The 12,403-nt window shown below is 38.8% G+C and overlaps 2 protein-coding genes across 3 annotated transcripts; one reads left to right on the plus strand and one right to left on the minus strand.

Annotated features, from left to right (window-relative positions):
• Nucleotides 1-209: 209 nt before the first annotated feature.
• On the plus strand, nucleotides 210-5,375 carry washc3 (WASH complex subunit 3). 2 transcript variants are annotated; one of them, XR_002278412.3, is made up of 7 exons: nucleotides 210-426; nucleotides 1,999-2,163; nucleotides 2,264-2,401; nucleotides 2,965-3,081; nucleotides 3,214-3,278; nucleotides 3,365-3,529; nucleotides 5,190-5,375. XR_002278412.3 is itself a non-coding variant. In XM_020647731.3 (6 exons), the coding sequence occupies exons 1-6, from the start codon at nucleotides 376-378 to the stop codon at nucleotides 3,462-3,464; spliced, it is 636 nt and encodes a 211-aa protein (XP_020503387.1). In that variant the 5' UTR covers nucleotides 210-375; the 3' UTR covers nucleotides 3,465-3,705. The 2 variants fall into 2 exon arrangements, 1 of the variants encoding a protein (XP_020503387.1); XM_020647731.3 differs by lacking the exon at nucleotides 5,190-5,375 and having other exon boundaries at nucleotides 3,365-3,705.
• On the minus strand, nucleotides 5,011-8,330 carry dram1 (DNA-damage regulated autophagy modulator 1). The gene is made up of 7 exons (XM_020647730.3): nucleotides 7,992-8,330; nucleotides 7,554-7,621; nucleotides 7,165-7,307; nucleotides 6,896-7,073; nucleotides 6,667-6,725; nucleotides 6,414-6,506; nucleotides 5,011-6,321 (listed from the first exon to the last, which is right to left on the minus strand). Exons 1-7 carry the CDS (start codon nucleotides 8,120-8,122, stop codon nucleotides 6,283-6,285), a joined length of 711 nt encoding a protein of 236 aa, XP_020503386.1. The 5' UTR covers nucleotides 8,123-8,330; the 3' UTR covers nucleotides 5,011-6,282.
• Nucleotides 8,331-12,403: the final 4,073 nt, after the last annotated feature.

Genomic DNA, 12,403 nt, shown 5'->3' on the forward strand with positions numbered 1-12,403 from the left:
CCCTCAGTGTTTTATTTGTATTTACTTCACATTTATTTTATTATTATTATTATTATTATTATTATTATTATTATTTCCCACTACTATATTGTGTAACCAACTCTAGTTTAATCTCGCGAAATCAAACTGAGATGCCAAAAATATGCTTCAAAATAAAATATCAACGGATCCCATTGGCTGCTTCAAGCGGATGCGTCCTCACGCCGTCGGTCTGTGACGTCAGGACGCGATGACGCAGTCCAGAGTCACATGAAACATTTCACATCCGAATTTTTTTTTTTTTTTAAATGTGCTACTTTGTGTCTTTCTGACGAGAAAAACTTGAACCGCAGAAACTAAAAGTGCTCTTTGAGCTGCAGGGAGTTTTAATTCAACATGGACGAGGACGGACTGCCGATTGTGGGCTCTGGTGTTGATCTTACTAAGGTTTGTATTCCTCACATAGCTAACATGAACCCTTCTGCTAGCTACGTGTTGACATGAAGAGAGGACACAGTTCAGACAGTTAATAGTATATGCAAACCAGACTATGACTGTTAGTAAAAGACAAATTTCACACAGAGAGAGTTAATGCATTTTGAAAGCTGCCGATTCACTTGTTTTGCACAAAGAGAGTAAATGCACTAATATTCATTTTTCCCTGTCAGTTTCCATGTGTGCAAAAATGGTGTCAATTGCAGTAATTGACAAATGCAACTTCTACAAGCTGAAAAAAAAAAAAAAAAAAAAATCCTGCAGTCTTTTTTTGGATCCATGTCACCTTTTTCATCCCTGATAAAAATTAAAAAAAATTAAAAAAAATTAAAAATTAAAAAAATTAAAAAAAAGGGGGGCGGCAGTAGCTCAGTCTGTAGGGATTTGGGTTCAAGTCCCGGTGCGGACCAAGCATGGACGTTGGTCTGGTAGCTGGAGAGGTGTCAGATCACCTCCTGAGCACTTCCGAGGTGCCCTTGAGCAAGGCACCAAACCCCCTTCCCCACCACCGGCTCAGGAGCGCCCACTGTGGGCCGCTCCGTCACTCTGACATCTCTCCCTTAGTGCATGTTCATAGGATCCTGTTTGTGTGTATATACTTCAGCCTATGTGTGTTGCATGACTACAGAGTGTGAAAACTGAAATTTCCCTCAATAAAAGTAAATCTTATAATCTCTTAAATCTTATCTTTGCACCCCTGAATATAATTATTAAAAATAACAAGAAGATAAAAATCAAACATATGTACATCAGTTAAATAAAGGTAGAAAAAATACAATAATACAATAATACCAGGTATAATTAATTAATGAAAGGTTTTTTCCCCCTGTCTAGACATTAGACTATGTTATTGATACGGTTTAGATTTTTACAGTCGTCTTGTTTGATGTCATGTTAGCCTTCATATTTTTTTTGTTTATTCTGTTGCACTTCTGGTTGCCTGTTGTCAGAACAATGTTATCCCGATTTGTTTAAGTTTAGCCGTCATTCATTAAAAAAAACGACATTTCCTATAAAAATCAATTAATTAATCACAAGTATATGTTTGGTTTTGCTGCCAAAGCTGCACGATTGTCTTTCTACAATTCTACAATTCACTTAGCAGACGCTTTTATCCAAAGCGACGTACGTCAGAGAGTAAGAACAACACAAGCAAGGATCTAGAAAAAAAGGGAACAATGTCAGTAAGAGCAAACGATCAGCTTTGAGTCTGATTGGACACACAGGTGCTGACAGGAAGTGACCAGAGGCCAGTAAATACATTTTTATAAAGCAAATGTATACTATTTTATAGATTTTCAAAGTTTTTGTTGAAAAAAGGTATTTCCTGTGTAAGTATTAATTTCATAGATATGTTTATAAACTTGTTAACATTACAAAGATATCTATGTTTATATTCAAAGGTTGCAGTGGGTTCAAACCTACATGGCAGAAATGCCTCTATTCTGATAAGGACATTTACTTAGTAAAATAAGCCCTGGGTACGTTCTTAAAATAGATGTATATGATATCTGTTTCCTGCAGGTGCCTGCTATTCAACAGAGAAGAGTGGTTGCCTATCTCAATCAGTTTGTTGTGCACACTGTCCGGTTCCTCAATCGTTTCTCCACAGTGTGTGAGGAGAAACTTTCAAACATTTCCCTTCGCATACAGCAAATAGAAACAACCCTGTGCATTTTGGAAGCAAAGGTGAGTGTTTAAGTGAATCCCTCTGCTGTTCATGACACTCCACACGCACTGTCTCGCTAATGCACTGACCATGTATTGAATATTGTGATGCTCTGAGCAGCTGTCCTCCATTCCTGGACTGGAGGATGTCACAATAGAAGGATCCAGTCAGCAGCAACCTGTTCAATCTAATGGACCCACTACTACTATTCAGAGCCAGACAGAAGTTCCACCTCCAGCCGTTCTGCCTCCGCCAGTGGTAAACACATTCACATGCACACTAACGACCATATATAGCATTATTTGATGGAGGTTAATAACGTGGCCAGTTGGCAATGCGTCAGCATGCTCAAGAAGAAGTAGTTGATGCACCTTACACCCCCGTAAAACCACAACCTGTTTGGTTTACACTTCAGTATGTGTGCAAATATAAAATGTGCAGTAGAGAGTTCAGAAGAGCTGGCTTTAGAAGTGTTGCTCGGTAGATGTTTTACCGTTGTTTATGCTAAGCTAACCAGTTTCTTGCTGCAGTTTCATATTTAGTGCAGACACAAAGTGTAGAAATTGTCTCTTTAAACCAGTGTGCAACTAAGAAAATTACTTCAAAATACCTAAATAATAATTTATTGCATTCTATAGCAAAGAGAAAAAACAGAACTAATGATTTTAATAGAGTTAAGTTACCGGTTTTAAACCTACTTAAGAGAACCACCTCGAAGAAGAAGTAAGGTACCACATCTGATATCCTGTGCTGTCTTAATCACTCGTTACTACACACTCTCTTGTTGTTAATATTTATATTCCATGTTGCTGTCCGTCCAGACTGCTCCAGAGCCGACAATAACAGAAACAATAGAAGAAGACAACACGGCTGCAGAGAATGTGATGACAGTGTGCAAGGACCCGCGTTACGCACGATACCTGAAAATGGTTCAAGTGGTAAGTCCTGCACAGAGAAAAAAAAAAAAACACTCCTTCCTTCTGTTTCTCAAGCTGTTTCTTACACATGCACTCCTGAAAACCTGTAAAACAAAGTTCAGACAGCCTGACATTATATTATTTCTATTCCAGGGAGTTCCGGTTTTGGCTATCAGGAATAAAATGGTCTTGGAGGGTTTGGATCCAAACTTGCTTGAGTGAGTGTCTCTTTGAATTCATGTGGCATCATGTAAAACATCTGATAAACCTGACTGATAATGTTTCCCTCCTTCTATTGTGACAGCACACCCGATGCCCCCGTGCCAGACGGAGCAGCAGGGGGGGCCGAGGATCAAGACGCCGCTGCCACCAGCTCAGACAGTGAATCATCCTTCAGTGACTGACATCGCACATCCTCCGCCCACCTCATCTGTAAAGCTTCCTGTAAAAGCCGATCTGCGTGAGAAAAGTAGGTTTGCTGTGTCTGTAAAAACTGAGAGGGTGCAAATAGAAGTGCCTGAAACAGAGGAGTCAGTGTGAGTGCCATTTCAGTGAAAGCTGACATAGTCTGTGACCTCGTCCATTTTGATACATTTAGCATTTTTCACCAATGACTACTGTTGAAATAAAAAGAATGAACTCCTTGTTGATTGTATTAGCAGTAGTCTTCATAAGGTGGCAGTAGCTTTTACCTTTTGTACTGAGAGGAATTCAAATGATTAAATGCTGTTGTACAGGGTTGAGTTAAAAAAAAAAAAAAAAAAAAAAAGGACCAAAAATGCAGGTTGGGTATTTTCAATGTGTAACTCGTACTTTGTAGTTCTGTTTTAAAGACGATGACAGAACACGATAACATTTTTATTTCAGGAATATTTAGACTTCTTGTCCTTGAACTGGATGCTTAATATCACTTTTTATTCTCACGCGTTGAGGCTGTAAAAACGGTGAGGTTTTTCATACAAATTAATCACAGATTATAATAAACAAATCAAATGATTGCATACTTTTAAATTGTGTTACCTAGTTGACACAGACAATGTGTATATTTTTTGGACAATTGATGAAATCTGGCCACGTCGGAGCGACAGAAACGACCACACACAAAGTGTAAGACCTCTCTTGCTTTATTAATTAAAGTAGAAGTATTTAGACCAAGTCCAGGCCTTGTTGCACACTTAATTATTTGATATATTTAGGATGGTTAACAATTAATTAAAAAAAATAATAAAAATCTAAATATTGCATCTGAAAACTAAAAAAAGCTTTTTACAAGTACTTTGACTCACCAACTGAAAACTCCCTGCTGTGTTATGAGTTGAAGACGATAATAAATAAATAGGGATGCATTGTCTGTTTGTAGTTCCACTTAATTATTGAACTCAGTGGATTGCTGGAGTTCTAAAATACTCTGGTGATAACACCGTGTTGTGTACTAACCTTTGCATAAATAAAGAGTAAACAAGATGTAAAAACACTTAAAAAGTCGACTTGGGGCGATGGTGGATTAGTGGTTGTTTGTGTGCACGCCCCATGTACGGAGGCTGTGGTCTTCCAGGCGGGCGTCCCGGGTCTGAATCCCTTCCACGATGTCTTCCCCCACTCTCTCTCTCTCTCCCTGATTTCCGACTCTATCCACTGTCCTATCTCTACTATAAAACCCAGAAAACAGCCTTTATAAAGAAAAAAAAGTAAACTGCAGCTTTTAACTTTGTCGGTTGTGCCGACAGATCACATTGCATTTATCAGGACTTGTGACAACATGCTCAAAAAAATGTACAGTTGTGAAACTGAGTAACGTTTGAATGAGCCACAAAATGAGAGGGTCAAATTCATGCACATTTCCCATGAATGGATTTTACACCATAATGACTGAAAAAGTTAAAGAAGTCTGGAAGGCCTCTCTATTTTCCCCTCTAAAGTAATGTTGAAATAAATAAACAATCCATTTGCTTTAAAAAAAAAAAAGTGTTTCTTTATTTTGCAGCTCAGCAGTGCTCCTTTGTTTGTATAGTACATTCATTCACAGAACATCAATACACAGTAATAGAATGAAGCATCAACTCCTTTGTGAAGACAGTATCTGTAGTGAACATGAATATGATCTGTGTCTCTATTTTGTCTTCTTACAGTTTACAACCCGGGATTGTGGCTTTGGAAAAACCATATGTTAGTCTCATGCCCTCGACGAGAGGTTCCCAAATTCCCAGGGTTTTTATTTTTCAACATTTTCTGAATCAATAATACAGTTTTTTTTCCTCAAGCTCCTGAAAGACTTTCAAATAAAAACAACATCCTGTCTAGGGATGGCAAACACACATTTGGGGCTTGTATTGCATAAAGAAATTGAACTGAAGCAGAGAATTTGTCTGCGTAACAGCATTAAAAAAAAATCCATCTTTAATTCACAAACAGCTCCATTTCTGTTTATGACATTGAAGTGATTGAATTTGCCTGAGCGTATCCATGTAGCAGCCTTATTCTCAGTGCATGAGCTCCAGGCTGTAGACACATTCAAGATACAATAATAAGAGCTGCACTGATGAACTATGTAGCAGCCTGAGAAGAAACCGTATCTGTTCCAACTGGGAAACGTTTACAGTAAGTGCAATTAAATCTAAACTCTGTGCCTGATACAAAAAGTCAAGCTGTTATAAAATTATAAAAAGTGGCAGCTTCCCCATTTTTCATCATGATAAGAATCTTGCATTGACACTGATCATATTTTCTCATAATTATACACAGAACACGTGTGTCAGTTTGATTGTTTTTTTTCCCCATTCAAACGTGTGACAGTCATGTGTTCCCTGTGTGATGAACTTCTCTTATTGGTGTCACAGGTCTGACAGAATGACACGCTGGTGTGGCAATCAAGGGCAAAGTGCAAAGTGACAAAACACGGGCACCAATCAGGACACTTATATAAATGATTTCAGATTGTATAAAAAAATATAAAGATACAGGCTGTGGTCAGTTTTTTTCCCCTCTTTAAAACCACTCCTGACTCACAGGTATGTATAAATACGAACGTCAAAAGTACCAGCTATAATCTATCAACATATTCAGTCAGGCTGTATGATTCACAAAAATCATATTTTTCAGCGTAAATGTTGTAAAAACGGTGTAAAAATTATAATTTTTACAAAAATAAGTGCAGCACATCTTCAGAATCTAAAAAAAAGCTGGTGTTTGTTTCAAGTTTGGCAGCTGCAGACGGATCAGGACCTAACCCTCGTTCACTGTCCTCACCTGAAGAGTAAAAAGCTGTAGGAAAGGAGAAGAGGAGAGAAGTAAGAACACCCATCTGACGACAGAGAGGAGAAGAAGAGTGTCCGTCGTGACTGTTTTCTACTCACTTTGAAATCGTCAATGTATGTGAAGAAGAAGCAAATGAAGCTGAATGCAACCGTCCACTCGCACACAGCGCTGGCTAACTGATAAGGATAGTCCTGAAAGAGACACACAGATGCTGCATTCAGAACACGATCAAGATCCAGGGATACAAATGAGTTCACTTTTGATTGAAATCATTTCCAAAAAACAAAATAAATGTATTCCATCCAATCCTCGTGGAACTTCTCTGATAAGTATGTGACACCTGTGCCTTACCTTGTCGTCAGGGTCTCTGTGCAGCTCGGTTTGTTTCACAAAATATGCACAGACGACAGCTGGATTATTCACTGAGGAAAATAGCGTTTAACAGTAACTGTAAAGTACAGAGCAGTTCGCATTTACTGGTCATGGCAAAAAAAAATGATCATGACGAGAGGAAATCAGGAAACGAGAGAAATCATGTAGGTCTGTATTTGATAACATCTGACTTCTGATGAAAGGATACTGGGGAAAAATGCTAAAGTAGCAATGATGGAGATACACAAGCGTACTCCGATCACCTTCCTGGAGCACCCATATGGATAAGCCTTATACGATACAACAGTTTGTAGGATAATGTAGGAGATTCCAGACACGAAGAAAAGCAGAGCTCCTATATCGTGAGCGAATGTCACTGTTATTTCCTGCAAATGGAAAGCAGGAAATGTGACATTAAATATTAAATGACTTTTATGTGATTACAATACACGTTTGGAATTACATGTGAAGACATACCTGGAAGGTTGCAACAATGCACATGCCCAAACAGGACACCATCCCAACATAAAGAGCACTTCTATTGAGACAGGGGCTCACCACATGCGTTTCCTCACTTAGCTTCTGCACATATTTGTACCTGGCGTACATGGTGGCTATTACTGTGGAAAGGTCAGATGAAGGATTAGCCACAAAGATTTAATCAAAGTCTGTCACTTTTTAATCTTCTTGCATCCAACAAATTAATTCTGATTTCACTTCCTTGAAAAAAGGGAAACTGTGAGTGACATCTTCAGACAATGTGGTTCCTCGCTTGGCAATGTTCAAAGTTGCACAATAGAAGAAGTTTACAAATGTGACACTGCAGATGTTCTTAAAGTGACAGAGGTGAAAAAAAATAAAAATACCTGCACATGCAGAGATGAATGTCATAAGGCCAAAAATGCAGCTCTCTGGGGGTTGTGCACTTGTGTCACTAAAAAGGAAGAAGGAAGACAATCCTCAGTTAAGCCTCAGCATGCTGCAAGTCTCTTTGTATCCGACAAGTTGTTGGGTTTTATTTTCTTAAAATTTAAATGTCTGTGCACCCTTCTAAAGTTAACAACGAAGGGAGAAGTGAAAAACTGAAGTTGCTGCAGATGTGTACGTGCAGCTGGAGTTTGGGTACCAGCCAAACTACTGCGGAGGAAAACGAAAGTTAACTTTGTAACTGCACATGCCTGGTTTCTCATACAGAAATCACTGAAAACAGAATTTAATGAGCATTTTAATACCTCAGATTAGGCTTTTTGTAATGATTACAGAAACCCCAGTTCCTCTGCGCTTCCCTTAAACACAGAACTTACCTTATGTATGGGAAGATTATGTCGACATCACGTCTGAAAAGCGCAATAAGGTAGGAAATAATGAAAGTGCTAGAGGACCAGATGACCAAAAACACAGGCAGAAAGCAGAGACCCTGCATGAACCAAAACATCCTGGAGAGATGGATGTTTTACGCAGACCTGGCAGAACACGCTGTCACACGTCTCAGCGCAGTGAAATACTGTCATACAGTCAGATATCCCCACCCCGTTTAATGCTGCTTCAGGAACTGGGCTGAGTCTGTTGCGGATGTTTTTTTTTCATTCCAAAGAAATGTGTTACAATGTGGTGTGAACAAGAGTAAAGTTAGCTTCAGCTATACAGTTCGCAGTAACTACTTCCCCAAAAATGACGCCTTAGGGTGTGTGGACTCTCCGGCCCACGCAAAAAAAAAAAAACATCCTCCCATTATAACCATCCTGTACCATTTCCTTTATCTTACTCTTTGGTGTTTTTCTTGCTAAAATGCTGAATTGCTGCTTAATTCTTACCGAGTGTGTACATGCCAGATATTAATTATACAAATAAAGAAAAATCTGATTCAGATTTTGATTTTTGAACTCAGTGGATTGCTGGAACAAATAAAATACACAGTAGCAGTGGCGGTTCTAGACCATTTTTCACTGAGGGGGCCAAACTGGGGCCAGTTGATTTGTCAGAGGGGAACATTAAACCCAGGTGAAAAATAGACAAAGATGATCGCTTTAAAAAATATTTAAATATTATGCCAAATAATAGCGCACATCATTAAATACCATGATTTCTATTTGGTTTAGTAACAGTATTTAATACTAGATTGTGAGTCAAATACTGTGTATGTGTTATTAGGGGGGGCTCTTCCTTTTTGGAGGGGTGGCCACAAGGGGGACCAAGCTCAGTGTTACAGGGGCACTGGCCCCTGTTGGACCCTGCCTAGAACCACCCATGCACAGTAGATAATTATAAACCTCAATATTCCCTTTGGGAAAAAAAAGACACAACCTAGAGTTACTTTCTACCAGAGTTAATTAGGGGTGTAACGATGCCTCACAATTCAATTAAAAAAAAAAAGAATTGACAAAAAAATTATATTGGAATTCTCTCTTCTTCAACCAGCAGAGGGAGCTGTGTTGTTTTGGCTACTCTTTTTCAGCCTCTTTTTCAGGATTTTTTTTTGTTGGATTAGACAGTTGGAAAAACATCAACACGGCCAAATGTATTGATGGTGAAGCTGAACATCTGTCAGAGGCTCATGTCCAGATGTTTTACTACAGAAGAGCTATTCTCTCATTCAGTGAAAGCAATTCCTTCACAGAAATCCAGGAGGAGCCGAATCCAAGCCTCAGTTGTTGATGTAACCATTGAAGCTTGCCAAGGCCTGACCTGGCAGCAACCTTAAGAGAATGTTGGTTAAAAGAAGTTCTCTTTCAGGCTTCTCTTTGATAGAGGACCATGACTCAGCAGAGCAAAGGCAGGCCAGAAAACTACAGTCAAACTCAGAAAAACTTCAACTGAAAAATGCCTCTAGCTTGTTAGCCGGTAGGACTCGTTTGTTGACCTCAGAGTTTGTAGTTCTCCAGTCTTTCTTCGAGTTGTATACGTTGTATTTTTCCCATTCTATGCCAACATCCTGGCATTTTTTCTGTGTTCTAATAGATTCAAGATTCAAGATTTTTATTTGTCACATGCTCATACAGATGTGCAGTGAAATGTAAGGACTGTTCCACAAGGCCATGCTATAAACACTCAAATTACTAATACACATATATACAGTAAAATAGAATATAATGTAAAAAATAAAAAAATAATTATTTGAATGTACAAAATATAGAATAATGTAAACAGTGTAAGGTGTCAGTGTGTAAAGTGTCCAGGGTGTCAAAGTGCGATGTGCAGATTGGATTGTGTGGTGTGTGTGGATCATCACAGTTCTGTTTTGTTTTTTAACTGAGGAGAGTGGAGTTAACAGTCCGGACAGCCTGAGGAAAGAAGCTCTTCCTGAGTTTGCCTTGATGTGTCGAAGGCGCCGGCCAGAGGGTAGCCATGTAAACAGTCCGTTACCTGGGTGGTGGGGATGTTACGGTTTCGGTGTGTAAAACAAGGGAGGTGGACTCAAGTGCAGAAACCAAAAATATTTAATTAAACAAGAAGGCCAAAGGCAACAAAACTTAATTTCCAAAGTTCAACAAAAAACACAGGGATCAAAAACAGAGAGCCACAGCGGAGCACGAGCAAAATTGACATTCCAACAACATACAACATACAGCATACAACATACAGCATACAGCATACAACATACAACATACAGCATACAGCATACAGCATACAGCATACAGCATACAACATACAACATACAGCATACAACATACAGCATACAACATACAGCATACAGCATACAGCATACAGCATACAGCATACAGCATACAACATACAACATACAGCATACAACATACAGCATACAGCATACAGCATACAACATACAGCATACATACAATGGACTAACACAGAAAGGAAGAAACACAGAGACTAAATAAACAAAGGGTAATCAGACACAGGTGAGACTAACGACACAGGTGAAGACAATGAGGGCAACCAACACTGGAGGGAAACACACAGAGGAAGCAATGAACACAAGACAAGAAACACTGAGGACAACTACAAAATAAATACATGAAACACTGAAGACACACAGAACTCAAGAATGAACGAAACACACGAGAACATGAAGAAACACTAAACACTGAAAAACTAAACTCAAAAAGACCAAATCATGACAGGGGATCACTTATGAACTAATCTTGAGTGTGCACATTGTTTCTTGATTCCGGAAACACATTATGTCCACACACACACAAAAAAAAAAGAAGAAAAGCAGAAGTCATTGAAAGTTGTGGGAAATAGATGTAGGAATTCATTCCTCATTCAGCACCAGAAACACCCTTTGACCAGAGTCAGAGGTTATGCGACCCTGTTGTTCGCGTGACCACAGTCTTTATCTCTTTAAGGTCATGAGATTAGATCTGAGCTAGTTCCACTTTTTTTTTTTTTTACATCATAGCTGTGGCTCTGAGCATTTATTTTTCTGCTTATCTGATGCAAGAAAATTGCATCAGAAAAATAAATATGTGATTTGATTTCCTATTTCAACAAACAAGTGAGCATGAGGAGCCGCTCAGCTGTACAGAACATATACATGTCCTGAGTAGCAAGGTAGCGCACTAGTGTGCTGGTGATCACATCTGCCTAACAGCTAACAACCAGCCAAGAGGGTTCTGGGATCAAATCCCATGTGGAGCCAGAGTGTTCTGGCTTTTTTTCTACCGGTTCACATTGACCACAGTTTTGATCTACCTACTGTAAATATACTGGAAAGTCCAAAAACCTGCACAGGCAAGCATCTCCAGTCTTGTTTGTTAGTGTTGTGATTAGCACTGCCGCCTTACAGTCAGCAGGTTCTGGGTTTGACCCCCAGGCCAGGTCCTTCCTAGTGGAGCTGGAATGTTCTCGCTTTCTGACTTTGAAATATGTATATATATAATATATAAGAAAGCAGGCTCTGATAGGCAGCGACTTGGTGTAGTGGTAAGGACTGCTGCCTGACAAAGAGAAGGTTCAGGGTTTGGATCCAGTGCAGGGAAAGAGAAGAAAGACTGCAGGTACATAACCTTCTCCAATCCTGAGAGGGTAGCTTTGCCAAATACTCTATAAACAATTAAGTTTAAAAAATAATCTGACCATTTTAGTAAATTATCTCTTCTTACATGTGGGTCTGGAGGTACGAAAATTCAAAACAAGAGCTGCATATGCATTTTTTTATGTATTGTTTTCATTTGTTTTATCCATTTATTTTCTATTTTATCTCTGGTATTTATTTTTTATGAATTTAATGTATTGCATTTATTTGTACTGCGTTTATTCCTTGTTATTGTGACTGACTTTGACTGATATTTGCCAAACCTAACGTCCTCTTATGTGCAGCTGTGCACACAGGAGAGTCACTCAGTGATCCAGCTGACTGCTCTGCGGGAGTGATAACCACAGTTTTGGTACTATCCTGAAATCTAGGTTTTTCCATGATTACCACAGAGGGCTGCATACTAAGTTCCCAGAGTTAATTGAGCTTTCTGTTCTGACTAAAGCACATTCTAAATATATGAAGATGCCTGTGAAAGAAAGTGAAAGAAACCCATTTTAAAATAATTCACCAGATTTATCCCACTGCTGCATTTCTCAAAAAATGGTTCAATTTTGTGAAAACCCTTGTGCTTTCTGTGGTGAATCTGAAGAGACTTTAGAGCACTTGTTTGTATTCTGTCCTGTGTCTTAAAGATTTTGGGTCAACATTAGAAGTTGGTTGTCGCTAAAAATGAATGATATTCCATCTTTTGATACTTATAGTATTCTCTATTTTATG

The sequence above is a fragment of the Labrus bergylta genome, chromosome 23, assembly GCF_963930695.1.
Source record: "Labrus bergylta chromosome 23, fLabBer1.1, whole genome shotgun sequence".
Taxonomy (NCBI): Eukaryota; Metazoa; Chordata; class Actinopteri; order Labriformes; family Labridae; genus Labrus; species Labrus bergylta.